Genomic DNA, 12,988 nt, shown 5'->3' on the forward strand with positions numbered 1-12,988 from the left:
GAATTTGCCAATCTTGGTGTTCTCTGGAAAATGCCAAACGTCCTGCACGGTGTTGGGCTGTAAGCACAACCCCCACCTGTGGACGTCGGGCCCTCATACCACCCTCATGGAGTCTGTTTCTGACCGTTTGAGCAGACACATGCACATTTGTGGCCTGCTGGAGGTCATTTTGCAGGGCTCTGGCAGTGCTCCTCCTGCTCCTCCTTGCACAAAGGCGGAGGTAGCGGTCCTGCTGCTGGGTTGTTGCCCTCCTACGGCCTCCTCCACGTCTCCTGATGTACCGGCCTGTCTCCTGGTAGCGCCTCCATGCTCTGGACACTACGCTGACAGACACAGCAAACCTTCTTGCCACAGCTCGCATTGATGTGCCATCCTGGATGAGCTGCACTACCTGAGCCACTTGTGTGGGTTGTAGACGCCGTCTCATGCTACCACTAGAGTGAAAGCACCGCCAGCATTCAAAAGTGACCAAAACATCAGCCAGGAAGCATAGGAACTGAGAAGTGGTCTGTGGTCCCCACCTGCAGAACCACTCCTTTATTGGGGGTGTCTTGCTAATTGCCTATAATTTCCACCTGTTGTCTATTCCATTTGCACAACAGCATGTGAAATGTATTGTCAATCAGTGTTGCTTCCTAAGTGGACAGTTTGATTTCACAGAAGTGTGATTGACTTTACAGCCTTCCCTGTAGCTCAGTTGGTAGAGCATGGTGTTTGCAACACCAGGGTTGTGGGTTCGATTCCCACGGGGGGCCAGCACAGAAAAAAAAAATGTATGAGTTGTATGAAATGTGTGCATTCACTACTGTAAGTCGCTCTGGATAAGAGCGTCTGCTAAAATGTAAATGTTACATTGTGTTGTTTAAGTGTTCCCTTTATTTTTTTGAGCAGTGTATATATATATAGATAGCCTAGTATGTGAGTTAGCTTAGCTTACATCAGAGTTACATGCTTTGTTACATCAATGTTATTTGATCCATATTGATTAAGACCTTGGATTATGGTTATCTGAGTGGTACATCTATGTTACATGGCTGAATACCATGCTAAGTGCAGTACCTCCTCTGTCCATAGGAGTCCCTTGGCTTCAGCAGTGAGGTGTCCACTCCAGAGACAGAGAGAAAGTAAGACTACAGTTCAACCCCACTTCCCTTTACACGTGTGACGAGTAATGTGCAATGCAGTGAATCTGCGTTAGACTGTCAACACACACATGCACACACACACACACACACGTACAAACGCACATATGTGGGTCATGCATCATGCTTATCCTTGCAGCATGTCCAGAGCTAATGATGGTGTGAGGGGATAAGCGTCTCCAGATAGCAGCTCGGGACAACATCTGACTGTACACCCGCTGAGGGCCAGAGACCTTGCCCATGGGGACTGACTGGGCTCTTAGACAGGAGTTATGCATAGGAGTTAGGGACAGTGGAGGAGACCTTACAGTCAGCCTACTGTCCTGTGTCTCTTGTGACTGACACATAACCAAAAAAACACACACTTTCTCCATGGTTTGAGTCACGCACAGTGACTCAAGTCTAACTCCGTCCTCTCTGTCACGGCCCCCTGTGGCTGAAGGAAGGCCAGCTTAGCTCTGCCTCGTGTTTCCTCAGTCCCCAGTCCTCAGGCCCCATTCTACGGCCCTCCAGGCTTCCTTCCTCCCATTGTGTCAGCTAGAGGGGGGAGAGATAAGGGGAGATGGGCCGATTACAACAGGCTAGAGAGTAGGACGGGATGGGGGTATGGGTGGGGTACTGTTCATGGCTTCCTGTCCCCCTCCCCCTGAATTCCTGGAGTATGTGTGCGTGTGTTGTACTTCTTACTCACTGGGACCTGCCACCTCCCAGGACTTCATGAGCCTGTCATCAAACACCCAACCAAGTCCTGTGTTGTTCATCACTATGACAGTTGTATTTACTGTGACAGTCCTTAAAAGATGTCTCTCTGTCCCAGGGACCAGTGACGTAACAGCATTGTTTGCATTGGGGGGAGAGTGATTTAGTAGTGAAGGCTGGACAGAGGACTGGCTATGGGGACTGTGAGGGAAGTTCGGTTGAGAGTCCCCACTCCCCATACAGTCCTATGGTAAAATTCTATGGAGTTGGTCTGTGGAGTTGGTCTGTTCACGTGACGCCCACGTGCAACCGAGGAACCACATACCAGACGTAGTATGTCTGCTCCCATCTCCCTGTGTGTTGTACTGTAGGAATGTAAGCTGGGACTGGGACTGATAGGAACCAGATGAATGACATTCTCTTGAGAGGGAGGGAGGGAGGCCCCTTGGTGTATATTTTCTCTCTCTCCTCTTAGGTTCTCACCCCACCATATTCTCTCTACCCTAAAGCCCCTCTTTGGAGCTCATTTTACCCTAGAGCATTCTTCCTAACCCCTGCCCTTGTCCCTCGCCATACCCCCTAAAGCTTCTTCATTGAAAGGGAATCTTGGTTCTTCCCTGGCATGTTCTCCCCCCACCCCTACTCATTTAAAGTATCAGTGACCCCTCGCTTGCCATTTCCTCTCTGAAGAAAAAGTACCACCCTGTCTCCCCTCTATCCTACCCATTGACTTGTGCTATTGCTGACAGCTAGACAGGTAGACAGGCTTTCTCCTCACTCCCTCCGTTGCTTTCCCCAACCTGGACTAGATGCAACATAGTAAACGGGACACTCCGATTAGTATGATATGTTACGTTTGGTATGGTATGTATTCGTTTGTGGATGTCCATCATCTATTTCGTATGATATGTTACGAATTACAATCCGCATGATACTGTATGTTACGAATTTGCATTCTTACAATATCTTACGATTTGCAATACATATGATATTTTACGAATGACTATTTCTTGTGGCTAACATTAGCTAGGCTAGGGGTTAAGGTTAGGGTTAATGTTAAGAGTCAGGTTAAAGGGTTAAGTTTAGGGGAAGAGTTAGCTAACATGCTAAGTAGTTGTTAAAGTAGCTAAACTGTAATAAGTAGTTGCACAGTTGCTAATTAGCTAAAATGCTAAATTAGTCCATGATGAGATTCGAACAAGCAGACCTTGGGCTGCTAGACGTTTTACGTTATCCACCCCGACCAACCACCCTCCTTTTGTTTTTATCTTAAGTAACTATCTGTCTTATGAAACTATATCAAACGTAACATATACTAAATTGGGTATCCCAGATTTTTGTTTACTATGTTACATTTCGTCTATGAGACCAGGCTGCTTTCTCCCTCGCTTTAAAGCATTCCTGTCCTGCTCTGGTCCCATCATCACCGCTTCCCTTGGGACAATGGCCCATAGGAGATTACCCAGACTTCCTCTGGGCATATCACCCTGCCTGCCATCCTGCCTCTTTCAACCCTACATTGGCAGGAAGTCGGCACAACTCCCACAATGCACGGCATGAGTCTCAGAGTGAGGTGATGACATAGGGTGCTCAGGACACAAACGAACACCAAAGTTTTGAGGGACCAAATAGAGAACTTCCTCTGTGGATTGATTGATCGCCACACAATGTTGGCTGTGGAGAGAGACAGGCTTATTGTTAGGAAAGGGCAGCAAAGGTTACTAGTTTTTGATGGACGTCCAGGGATAGTGCTTGGTTGGCCAGCAGAGCGGTCAATTTCTTTGATATGGTTTCAAAGGGCCAGAGTGGAAGTACACTGAACAGAAATATCAACTCAAAATGGAAAGTGTTGGTATCATGTTTCATGAGCTGAAATAAAAGATCCCATGAATGTTCCATACGCACAAAAAGCATCACTGTTACTGAGCATTTCTCCTTTGCCAAGATAATCCATCCACCTGACAGGTGTGGCATATTTTAGAAGCTGATTAAACAGCATGATCATTACACAGGTGCACCTAGTGTTGGGGACAATAAAAGGCCACTCTAAAATGTGCAGTTTTGTCACACAACATAATGCCACAGATGTCTCAAGTTTTAATAGTGGACATTCCTGACAGCGGGAATATGCACTAGAGCTGTTGCCAGAGAATTGAATGTTAATTTCTCGACCATAAGCTGCCTCCAATATTGTTTTAGAAATTTGGGCAGTATATCCAACTGGCCTCACAACCGCAGACCACGTGTAACCACGCTAGCCCAGGATCTCCCCATCCGTCTTCTTCACCTGCGGGATCGTCTGAGACCAGCCACCTGGACAGCTAATGAAACTGTGGGTGTCAACTGAAAAGTTTCTGCACAAACTGTCAGAAACCGTCTCAGGGAAGCTCATCCACGTGCTCGTTGTCCTCACCAGGCACTTGACCTGACTGAAGTTCGGCGTCGTAACCGACTTCAGTGGGAGAATGCTCACCTTCGATGGCCACTGGCATGCTGGAGAAGTGTGCTCTTCATGGATGAATCCCAGTTTCAGCTGTGCTGGGCAGATGGCAGACAGTGTGTACGGCGTTGTGTGGGAAAGCGGTTTGCTAATGTCAATGTTGTGAACAGTGCCCCATGGTGGCGGTGGGTTTATGGAATGTGCAGGCATAAGCTATAGACAATGAACACAATTGCGTTTTATCAATAGCAATTTGAATGCACAGAGATACCGTGACGAGATCCTGAGGCCCATTGTCGTGCCGTTCATCCCCCGCCATCACCTCATGACGCAAAGATCTGTTCACAATTCCTGGAAGCTGAAAATGTCCCAGTTTTCCCATGGCCTGCATACTCACCAGACATGTCACCCATTGAGCATGTTTGGGATGCTCTGGAATCGACGTGTACGACAGCGTGTTCCAGTTCCCACCAATATCCAGCAACTTCGCACAGCCATTGAAGACGAATGGAACAACATTCAATAGGCCACAACACACACGCCTGATCAACTCTATGCGAAGGAGATGTATCGCGCTGCATGAGGCAAATGGTGGTCACACCAGATATGGACGGGTTTTCTGATCCACACCCCTACCTTTTTTTAAGGCATCTGTGACCAACAGATGCATACTGTATCTGTATTCCCAGTCATGTGAAATACATAATGCATTTATTTAAATTGACTGATGTCCTTATATGAACTGTAACACTGTAAAATCTTTGACATTTGAAATGTTGGGTTTATATTTTGGTTCAGTGTAGTTTGCTCTTTATGTGAGTGCTATCAATATACCTTTGTTGGAGGGTTTAAAGGTGTCCTTCCTTCTCTTTAAGATTAAGAGATTATTTCTTTAAGATCAGTGATTTGCATGCAAGACTATCCCATACAATGTGAATGTCTTGTTTGGGCAACTGTGCAATGTTTGAGAATGTGTTGTCAGCATAATCTATCACACGAGGCGCAATGTTGTGCCCCGCATGGAACTTGAACATACTGTTTGTCATAGAACACCGCACTTTGACAACTAGTGTGCGTGCATGCTGTGTGTCCTGTCATATGACTGTCCTGCAATGCTCTCATAGAGGATATCCCTGTGACCTCTGACCTTTACCTTGTCCTCTAGAGGGGTCACCCTACCGGTCTTCTTGTGGGTTAGCTGTTCTCATTGTCCCTCCCTGATCACTGGAAACCCCTCACGCCAGGTGGTTAGGTAGTAAACACGCACGCACGCACGCACGCACACACACACCACACACACACACACACACACACACACACACACTGCCGGATGCCAGGAGCTCTGTGGTCTAGCTATGTCTTTTTTCCACAGGATGAGGGCTGGTGTAGTGTGGTGAGCCACCAGCTGTTGACAGTTAAATATATAATAGACAAGCCAAATCATGTCACATGACACAGGGAGTTATATAATTATTAGGTCATCTTTTGTCTTAGAGAGCTGCTGGGTCGCACCCTCCAGGCTCTCATTGACTTTCTCGGGCCTCTAGTGATTTACTGCACTGTTGGCTCATTGTAGGGACTCCTGTTGTTGAAGTGGACACCATGCTGTGTGTGTGTGCTTGCGTGCGTGCATATTTCTCCCTGGCTGCCTTACTCCTCTCAGAGGGTTGTTTGTGTGTTTGTGGACATAGAGAAGCTTAGTACTGGCATAGCACTGTACAATTTGTCCTCATTTAATCTCCACATAGAACTCTGAAAATATCAACTAAAATACCAGCTTTCAGTCCTAGTAATCTCAGTCTAATTTCTCCAGGCTATTTCCTCACTGCGGTGGTGAGGCATAGGACCAATGTTCCCTCTAAGCTGCGCACGGGCACGCATCTCCCCGGGACTGCTGTGCAGAAGAAATATCAGCCTGCACAGAGAAGCAGGAGATTGAACTTCACTCAAGAGTTTTCCGTCAGTTAACACTATCAATATTTCCCTTTACTGTGGGAATTGTGATCGAATCAACACAATATTAGGCACTTTCAATGTAACATACCGAAACAAAAAGAATTATGCAAGAATTAGTATGCAAAACGAAATATGCAGAACGCATCGGAGTAGGATTCTACACAGACCGGTGAGGCATAACCAATCAGAACTGCAGTAGGCCTATATGCAAATAGACCATTGCCATATATGGATCTTTGCCGTTCACTTTGAACTGGACTGTGTTTACAGCATGAGCTGTAATGAGCCAATGCGCTTGTTGTGAGATCAAAGTGAGAGTAGCCACGCGTGCACATTTGTTCATATCCTTTGCTAGTTAGTGAATTATTATCCTAGTTATAAATAAGTTGTATTCAGCAATGGGGGAGCGATTGATTCCTACAAGATCACAAAACTTATACATTTCTAGACATCTTTGAAAAGCAGGTCAGTTAAAGAGATTTTTTTTGTCATAATGGGGCAGTATTGTATTTTGAGAGACTTTAATATTTTTTTGAGAGACTTGAATAAGCTAATCAGCCAATAGGCAAAGGGTAGCATCATTTGTCTGATTCTCTGTAATAATAGTATGGGAATAATAATACATTTATTTTGTAAAGTTGTTTCTTGCATCAAACAACGCAACAACATTTTCAGTCACCTCCTTGTCTGAAGGACAAGTGGATAAACAGGTTAATGTCAAGCCCTGCATGTTTTTTTCAAAAGTCTCAAGGAATGTAGACCTACATTGAACACCACACACTGGGTGCTACTGTAGGCTGAATGATAGAACAGCTATTTCCCTGTTAAAATTTTATGGGATGCATTTTCTTCATTGTTTTTTATGGTTGGCCACTCTGGTAGGCCTACATTATGGTCAAATAGCCACATTAGCCTACTTGGCCACTGTTATAACTAAGTGTTCACAGTAAACGCATGCTGGAAGTTGCACAGAATTGTTCGCTCAGCCGACCTGAAATTTGCTCAGTGCTGAACTTTTTGTTGAGAGAACATTGCATAGGATACACACCCAGCACAGTGCAGGAAGGTTGCACCAGATTCAAGGCGATATTCAACATTTGTTAATCAAAAGGTGACTATCGCGCTCACCCAGAAGCTGGTGCGTAAAACCCGCGAATTCAGATGAACAAAAGGTGTGAAGGCGTGCGCACACAGAGATGTCGCATGAAGCTCACTTCATGTTTTTGTTATTTTCACCGCATCAGGGATAGCATACACATTCGTTTCGTTTTTGCAGTCATCTTCAGTGTGTAGGTACAATTGCGTTTGAATTCAAATGAGCTATTTTTAGGGAACAATCTATGTTCGACGTTTGTCCAGGTCCCCAGGACGTTGGGAGATGACTCCGATAACGGCCGCTAGGGGCTACGATGAGCGCTATTACCATCAAGTAGGCTCGTGGCTCGCTAGAGCGATGTAGACGGGGGTGGCGGATGTGTGTAAACCACGGGCTACGAGGATCGCGTGATTAATCCCAGTGTTAGGCACTCGGTTTTATTTTAACCCTACCCTAAACCTTAACCCTTACTTTAACCATTCTGAGTTAATGCCAAAAATGATGGACACATAGATTACTGCAGTCAGACCATGAGATCTTGTTGCGCAGAGAGAGAGTTAGAGACTGTTTTTATGCAACGCTCCCGGATCATCATTAGTCCATGACTAAAACTCTTCACCCCACAAGGAAAGTAAAATGCACTAACTGCGTACTGTATAGTTATTTTAAGCGCACAACGTGAATGCTACTGCCACAGACTCAGTGTATGGAACGTTTGGAACCAAACTAAAGGGTTTTTAAAGCAGGTCTGCCTCTCTGTACTATCTTATACAATTGTAAGACAAAGCAGAAATAGAAGTGCAAACCGTTATAGTGTGTATGCGTGTGCTTGTGTGTGTAATAATTGATAGAGCATGGAGCAGAGGGCAAGGCTACAGCAGAAAGAGCTTCTATTGAGTAAGTCCCGTTAGCATTAGCTAGGGCCCTCGCTAGCACACTGGGGCCTAGCGCTGAGATAGAGAGAATAGAAAGAGGGGGATAGAGGAGGGGATGGGGTGGAGGGGGCAAGGTACAGGCCTCCATTCAATTAGCTTCTCATTATGTTGCCATGGCAGCCAACCATTACACATCGCTAAACTTTCCTATAGAGCCCAGAAGGCTGTCACTTCTACTACACACTTACACACATACACACATACACAGAAGAGGGGGAGACCTGTCGGACTTGGTTTGTTTCTGCCACAAACCCACATGTGCCTCACTCACTGAACTGACAACCACCTGTCTCTACCTCTCTGCACGCATCAGCGAGTGTGTGTGTGTGTGTGTGTGTGTATGTGTTTGTGCGTGCGTGCGTGCGTGCGTGCATTCGTGTGATGTGTTTAACAGGTGCCTGTTCATCAATAATTGGAAGAAGCAATTTCATGAATTCATCAAGTGCAGCGTCTGGATGCTTCTCATTAATCACATCAGACCAACAAATATTTTTAACATCCTCCACTATTTTAGGCCCAGCTGTTGGAACTTGGGCTTTCCCGGATATAGCCACTATATTGTTATCACTGCATCCAATGGGTACAGCTTCAGAACAAAGTTCTACAGTATTAGTAAAAATGTGATCGATACATGTGGATGATCTTGTTCCTGTAGTGTTTTCGTAAACACCCAGGTAGGTTGATGAATAACCTGAACCAGATTACAGGCACTGGTTACAGTAAGAAGCTTCAGGAGGGGTACGTGTGGGCCACTGTACGCCTGATGAAGACAGACTTAACCTCTACTACTGGACAAGCTCTTATCTTTGACTCCCCCTGCATGATTCATGTCTCTAACCAACTCAGACAGAGCAGGGAGAACTGACAGATATCCTAGTCCCACAGACTGCGTCTGCGACTCTTTGACTTGCCAGTGTGACACCAATTCTTTGTTGATCGCTAGGGTACCAGTGAAACAAACGTATCTGGTCATGTTAGTTTTTGGTTCACAATTATTTATGAATTATTTATTATCAAGATTTATTCAAACAGTATAATTCTGATGCTGAGTCACCTTACCCCTATACATATCTACCTCTATCGATCCATATATACCTCTATCGATCCCTGCACATTGTAAATGGGGTACTGGAACTGACCCTATATACAGTGTGCTTACTTACTTTATCATGTTCTTATGTCTTATTTTTATGTCTCGTGTGCAGTGACAATCGAGTTGTCAAAAATCGAGACTCTCGCATTCTTACTCCTCCTCACACCAGTAACTTTCCACGCTGTCTTCTTCACTGTCTCTCTCTCTCTCTCTCTCTCTCTCTCTCTCTCTCTCTCTCTCTCTCTCTCTCTCTCTCTCTCTCTCTCTCTCTCTCTCTCTCTCTCTCTCTCTCTCTCCAGAGGAGGGAAGTGGAAACACAAACAGGCTTAGTCTGCCCAGTGGTTTTCTCTCTGTCTGCTCTTCTCCTTCCCTCTTCCCTTCTTCATTCACTCTTTTCTCACCTTCCTGTCATCCATTTCCTCTCATCCACTCCTTTCCTCTTAACGCCCAATCCTCCTTTCCTCTCATTCCCCCTATTCATCTCCTCTCCTCTGTGGATATCTCTGCCCTGTGCTCCTCAGGTGCCAGCCAATGTGTGTGTCTATAGAGCTCCACCATTGTCCTCTAGTGGTCTCTAGTGGTGGAGACACTGAGCAGCAGCCAGAGTAAAAACCCACAGACACACAGAAACCTCAGCAGCGTCATGTCAACACAACGGCATATGCTCTTTCTTAGAGGGACGGGGGATGGCCGGGATTGACTGGAAGTCCCCGGTGCTAGAGAAGTGATGGTGTGTGATGCTAAGAGGAGAGGAGGGTCTATTTGTCTGACGTTAACCCTCTCTCTCTCTCTTCTCTCTGTCTGCTCTGTTCTTTCCAGGATGTCTCTGCAGAAGTCCAGCTCTGAAGACGGAGGTTAGTAGCAATTCAACTTTTACAAAGATACTTCTGTTTTCTCTTACTATTTCCAGCTTCCTAGCAGGGTTGGAGTCGATTCTATTTCAGTGAGTGAATAAATCAACTAAAATTGGATTTATACATTGACCATACTCCGTTATGTTCTGTTGGGATATTTCAATCGTTGATGATTGGCTCTAACCACGCAAGGTACAGCCGTTATTTGCCAGTATGTGTGTGAATTGCAACTGCTTTTATGTGTGTTAACCTTTTCTCAGGGGCTAACTCTCAGCCTTGAGAGAGAGGGGAGAGAACCAAGTAGTGTGAGAGAGAAAGAGAACAGAGTAGTGAGAGAAAGAGAGTGAGGGAGAACAGAGTAGTGAGAGTGAGAGAGAGAGAGAGAGAGAACAGAGTAGTGAGAGAGAGAGAGAACAGAGTAGTGAGAGAGAGAGTGAGAGAGAACAGAATAGTGAGAGAGTGAGAGAGTGAGGGAGAACAGAGTTGTGAGAGTGAGAGAGAGAGAGAGAACAGAGTAGTGAGAGAGAGAGAGAACAGAGTAGTGAGAGAGTGAGAGAGTGAGGGAGAACAGAGTAGTGAGAGTGAGAGAGAGAGAGAGAGAACAGAGTAGTGAGAGAAAGAGAGAGTGAGGGAGAACAGAGTAGTGAGAGTGAGAACATAGTAGTGAGAGAGAGAGAGAGAGAGAGAGAGAGAACAGAGTAGCGAGAGAGAGAACAGAGTAGTGTGAGAGTGAGAGAGAACAGAGTAGTGAGAGAGCGAGTGAGGGGAAGAAGGGGCGAGAATCAAAGAACCAGAGAGAGAATAACAGTGGGGTTAAACACTAGATATTGTCATGCTGACCTTCAGCTTGTTGTGGCTGGAGTTTTTTATTCCAGCTCGACAGACAGGGCTGTGTGTGATCTTAAGACTTTAGGGAGAAACAGCTCTCCTCAGCCCTTACATACAAATGTCACCTGCCGGAGCCGTCAGCTGCCCGCTTTCAGAGCCTATCCCCAGACAGGTGACTCAGAGGATAGAGAAGTCATGCACACACGTGTAGACACACACACACACACACTCCTTTACACTGTTTATAATGATGGGAAAATGGTATGTCCCATTGTGTTTCAGTCTTTTATCAGAGAATCATTCAAAAACATTGAGCCTATTTTCCATTACCTGTCAACACTGGGTCCGTCTTAAGGAGGTGTGTGTGTCTTTTGAGTGTGTGTTCTAGCATTGTCTGACTGAAGCTCTCTCGCCCTGTTCCTGGTAGGTAAATGGGACAATAAGAAGAAGAACAAATCCTTCTGGCAGAATTTTCGCAAGACGTCGCAGAAGGGAGTCATGCGGCAGACTTCGAAAGGTATGGCAGGATTACGCTTTTTAGTACAGCGTGTTATTTTCCTAGAAATTACATAGTGAAATTATAATATCATACTTATTATCTAATAGTGACTCATTTTGTCCCGTTTTTAATGTATTTCCATAGTACTTTATGTCATGCCCCAGCTGTTTTATTGACCCCTCATTCTCTGATCGTCTAGGAGAGGACATAGGCTACTTGGCCAGTGAGATCACCATGAGTGACGAAGAGCGCATCCAGCTGATGATGATGGTGAAGGAGAAGATGATCACTGTTGAAGAGGCTTTAGCTCGGGTAGGAACCCCCTCACCCACCCTCTTCTCTGTACCCCCTACACCCATTCCCCCTCTCCTCTCCAGGCTCCTCCTGGGGCAGACAGACAGACCCCCCCCCCCCCCCCCCGCCCCATACAGGGCCTGGAGGGGACCTCCACCCCACCCACAGCCTGACCCCAGCCCCCTCACTGCAACGTGGTCTCGACTGGCTCCAAGCCTACCACCTCTCCTGCTTCATCCCGCAAGCTCCATATCCAGATTTTACTAAAATGACTTACTCTTACTAACCATTCACTGTGCTTTCATTATAACCCTGCACTGCGCTTTTTCTTTTACAAAACACACCCACGTCATCCCAATCCCTGTCCAAGAAGGGCGCCTGGGGGTCACTCACAGTGTTTATTGTTTATGTGTGGATCCTGTTCATTCTGTAGGGGTAGCTGGACATGTTAGATCTGTAGCGCCCCCCCCCCCCCCCCCCCCCCCGGTGTGGTGGTTAGAGTGATGCATTCTGGATTTATTCTCTGGTTGAATGTGGTGGCTGCAGGGTCATTCAGTCGTCCATCTTGTCTCCTCTTCTTTCTCCTTTCTGCTCTTCCTGTCCTTTCTACTCCCCCTCTCCTTTCTCATCTTTTTGTGGGTCATATTCTTCTACTCCTTATCATCTCTTCCCCTCTTTCTTTTCTCATTTGCTTTCCTGTTTCATGTTCTCTTCCTCTCTTCTTCCTCCTCTCCTCACTTCCTCCCTCTCCCACTCTGTGGTCATTTTAAAGGAGAGCATGACTCAAGTGATTGCAGTCATGTAGAACTAGGTCTCGCTTCAAGGCAGACATTGATTTTCCTCCACCTCTTCCTGTATCGCTGGTGTATTATTGGGTGCTGGCCTGACCTCTACCCTCCTCCACTGCGGTTGACACTTAAACAAACCAATCAGGTTCTGGAATCAATGAACAGCCTCTGTGTTTAGGGATGGGCACTGTTATTTGAATTTCCAAATGGACGTTAGTATTCGATTCATTGCAAGAGTATTCATTTTTAGAAAGAAAGAAATATAGGCCCTATTAATGAAAATGCTTTGTCTAAAATCAAATGTAATTATCTGTAACATTGCTGCGTATCGGGACAGACCATGACATTATACAGTTTTAGTTCC

At 45.8% G+C, this 12,988-nt stretch overlaps 1 protein-coding gene across 6 annotated transcripts in view; it reads left to right on the plus strand.

Moving 5' to 3' along the window:
• Positions 1–12,988, plus strand: part of LOC106571830 (SAM and SH3 domain-containing protein 1) — a 335,706-nt gene that overhangs the window by 272,558 nt on the left and 50,160 nt on the right. For all 6 annotated transcript variants that reach the window (XM_082961932.1, XM_082961933.1, XM_082961937.1 and 3 more), the window contains exons 4-7: positions 1,075–1,124; positions 10,181–10,215; positions 11,471–11,560; positions 11,742–11,854. In XM_082961932.1, coding sequence (XP_082818058.1) covers positions 1,075–1,124; positions 10,181–10,215; positions 11,471–11,560; positions 11,742–11,854 — 288 coding nt within the window. The remainder of the gene's footprint in view (positions 1–1,074; positions 1,125–10,180; positions 10,216–11,470; positions 11,561–11,741; positions 11,855–12,988) is intronic.

Source organism: Salmo salar, chromosome 15, assembly GCF_965601325.2.
Source record: "Salmo salar chromosome 15, fSalSal1, whole genome shotgun sequence".
NCBI lineage: Eukaryota > Metazoa > Chordata > Actinopteri > Salmoniformes > Salmonidae > Salmo > Salmo salar.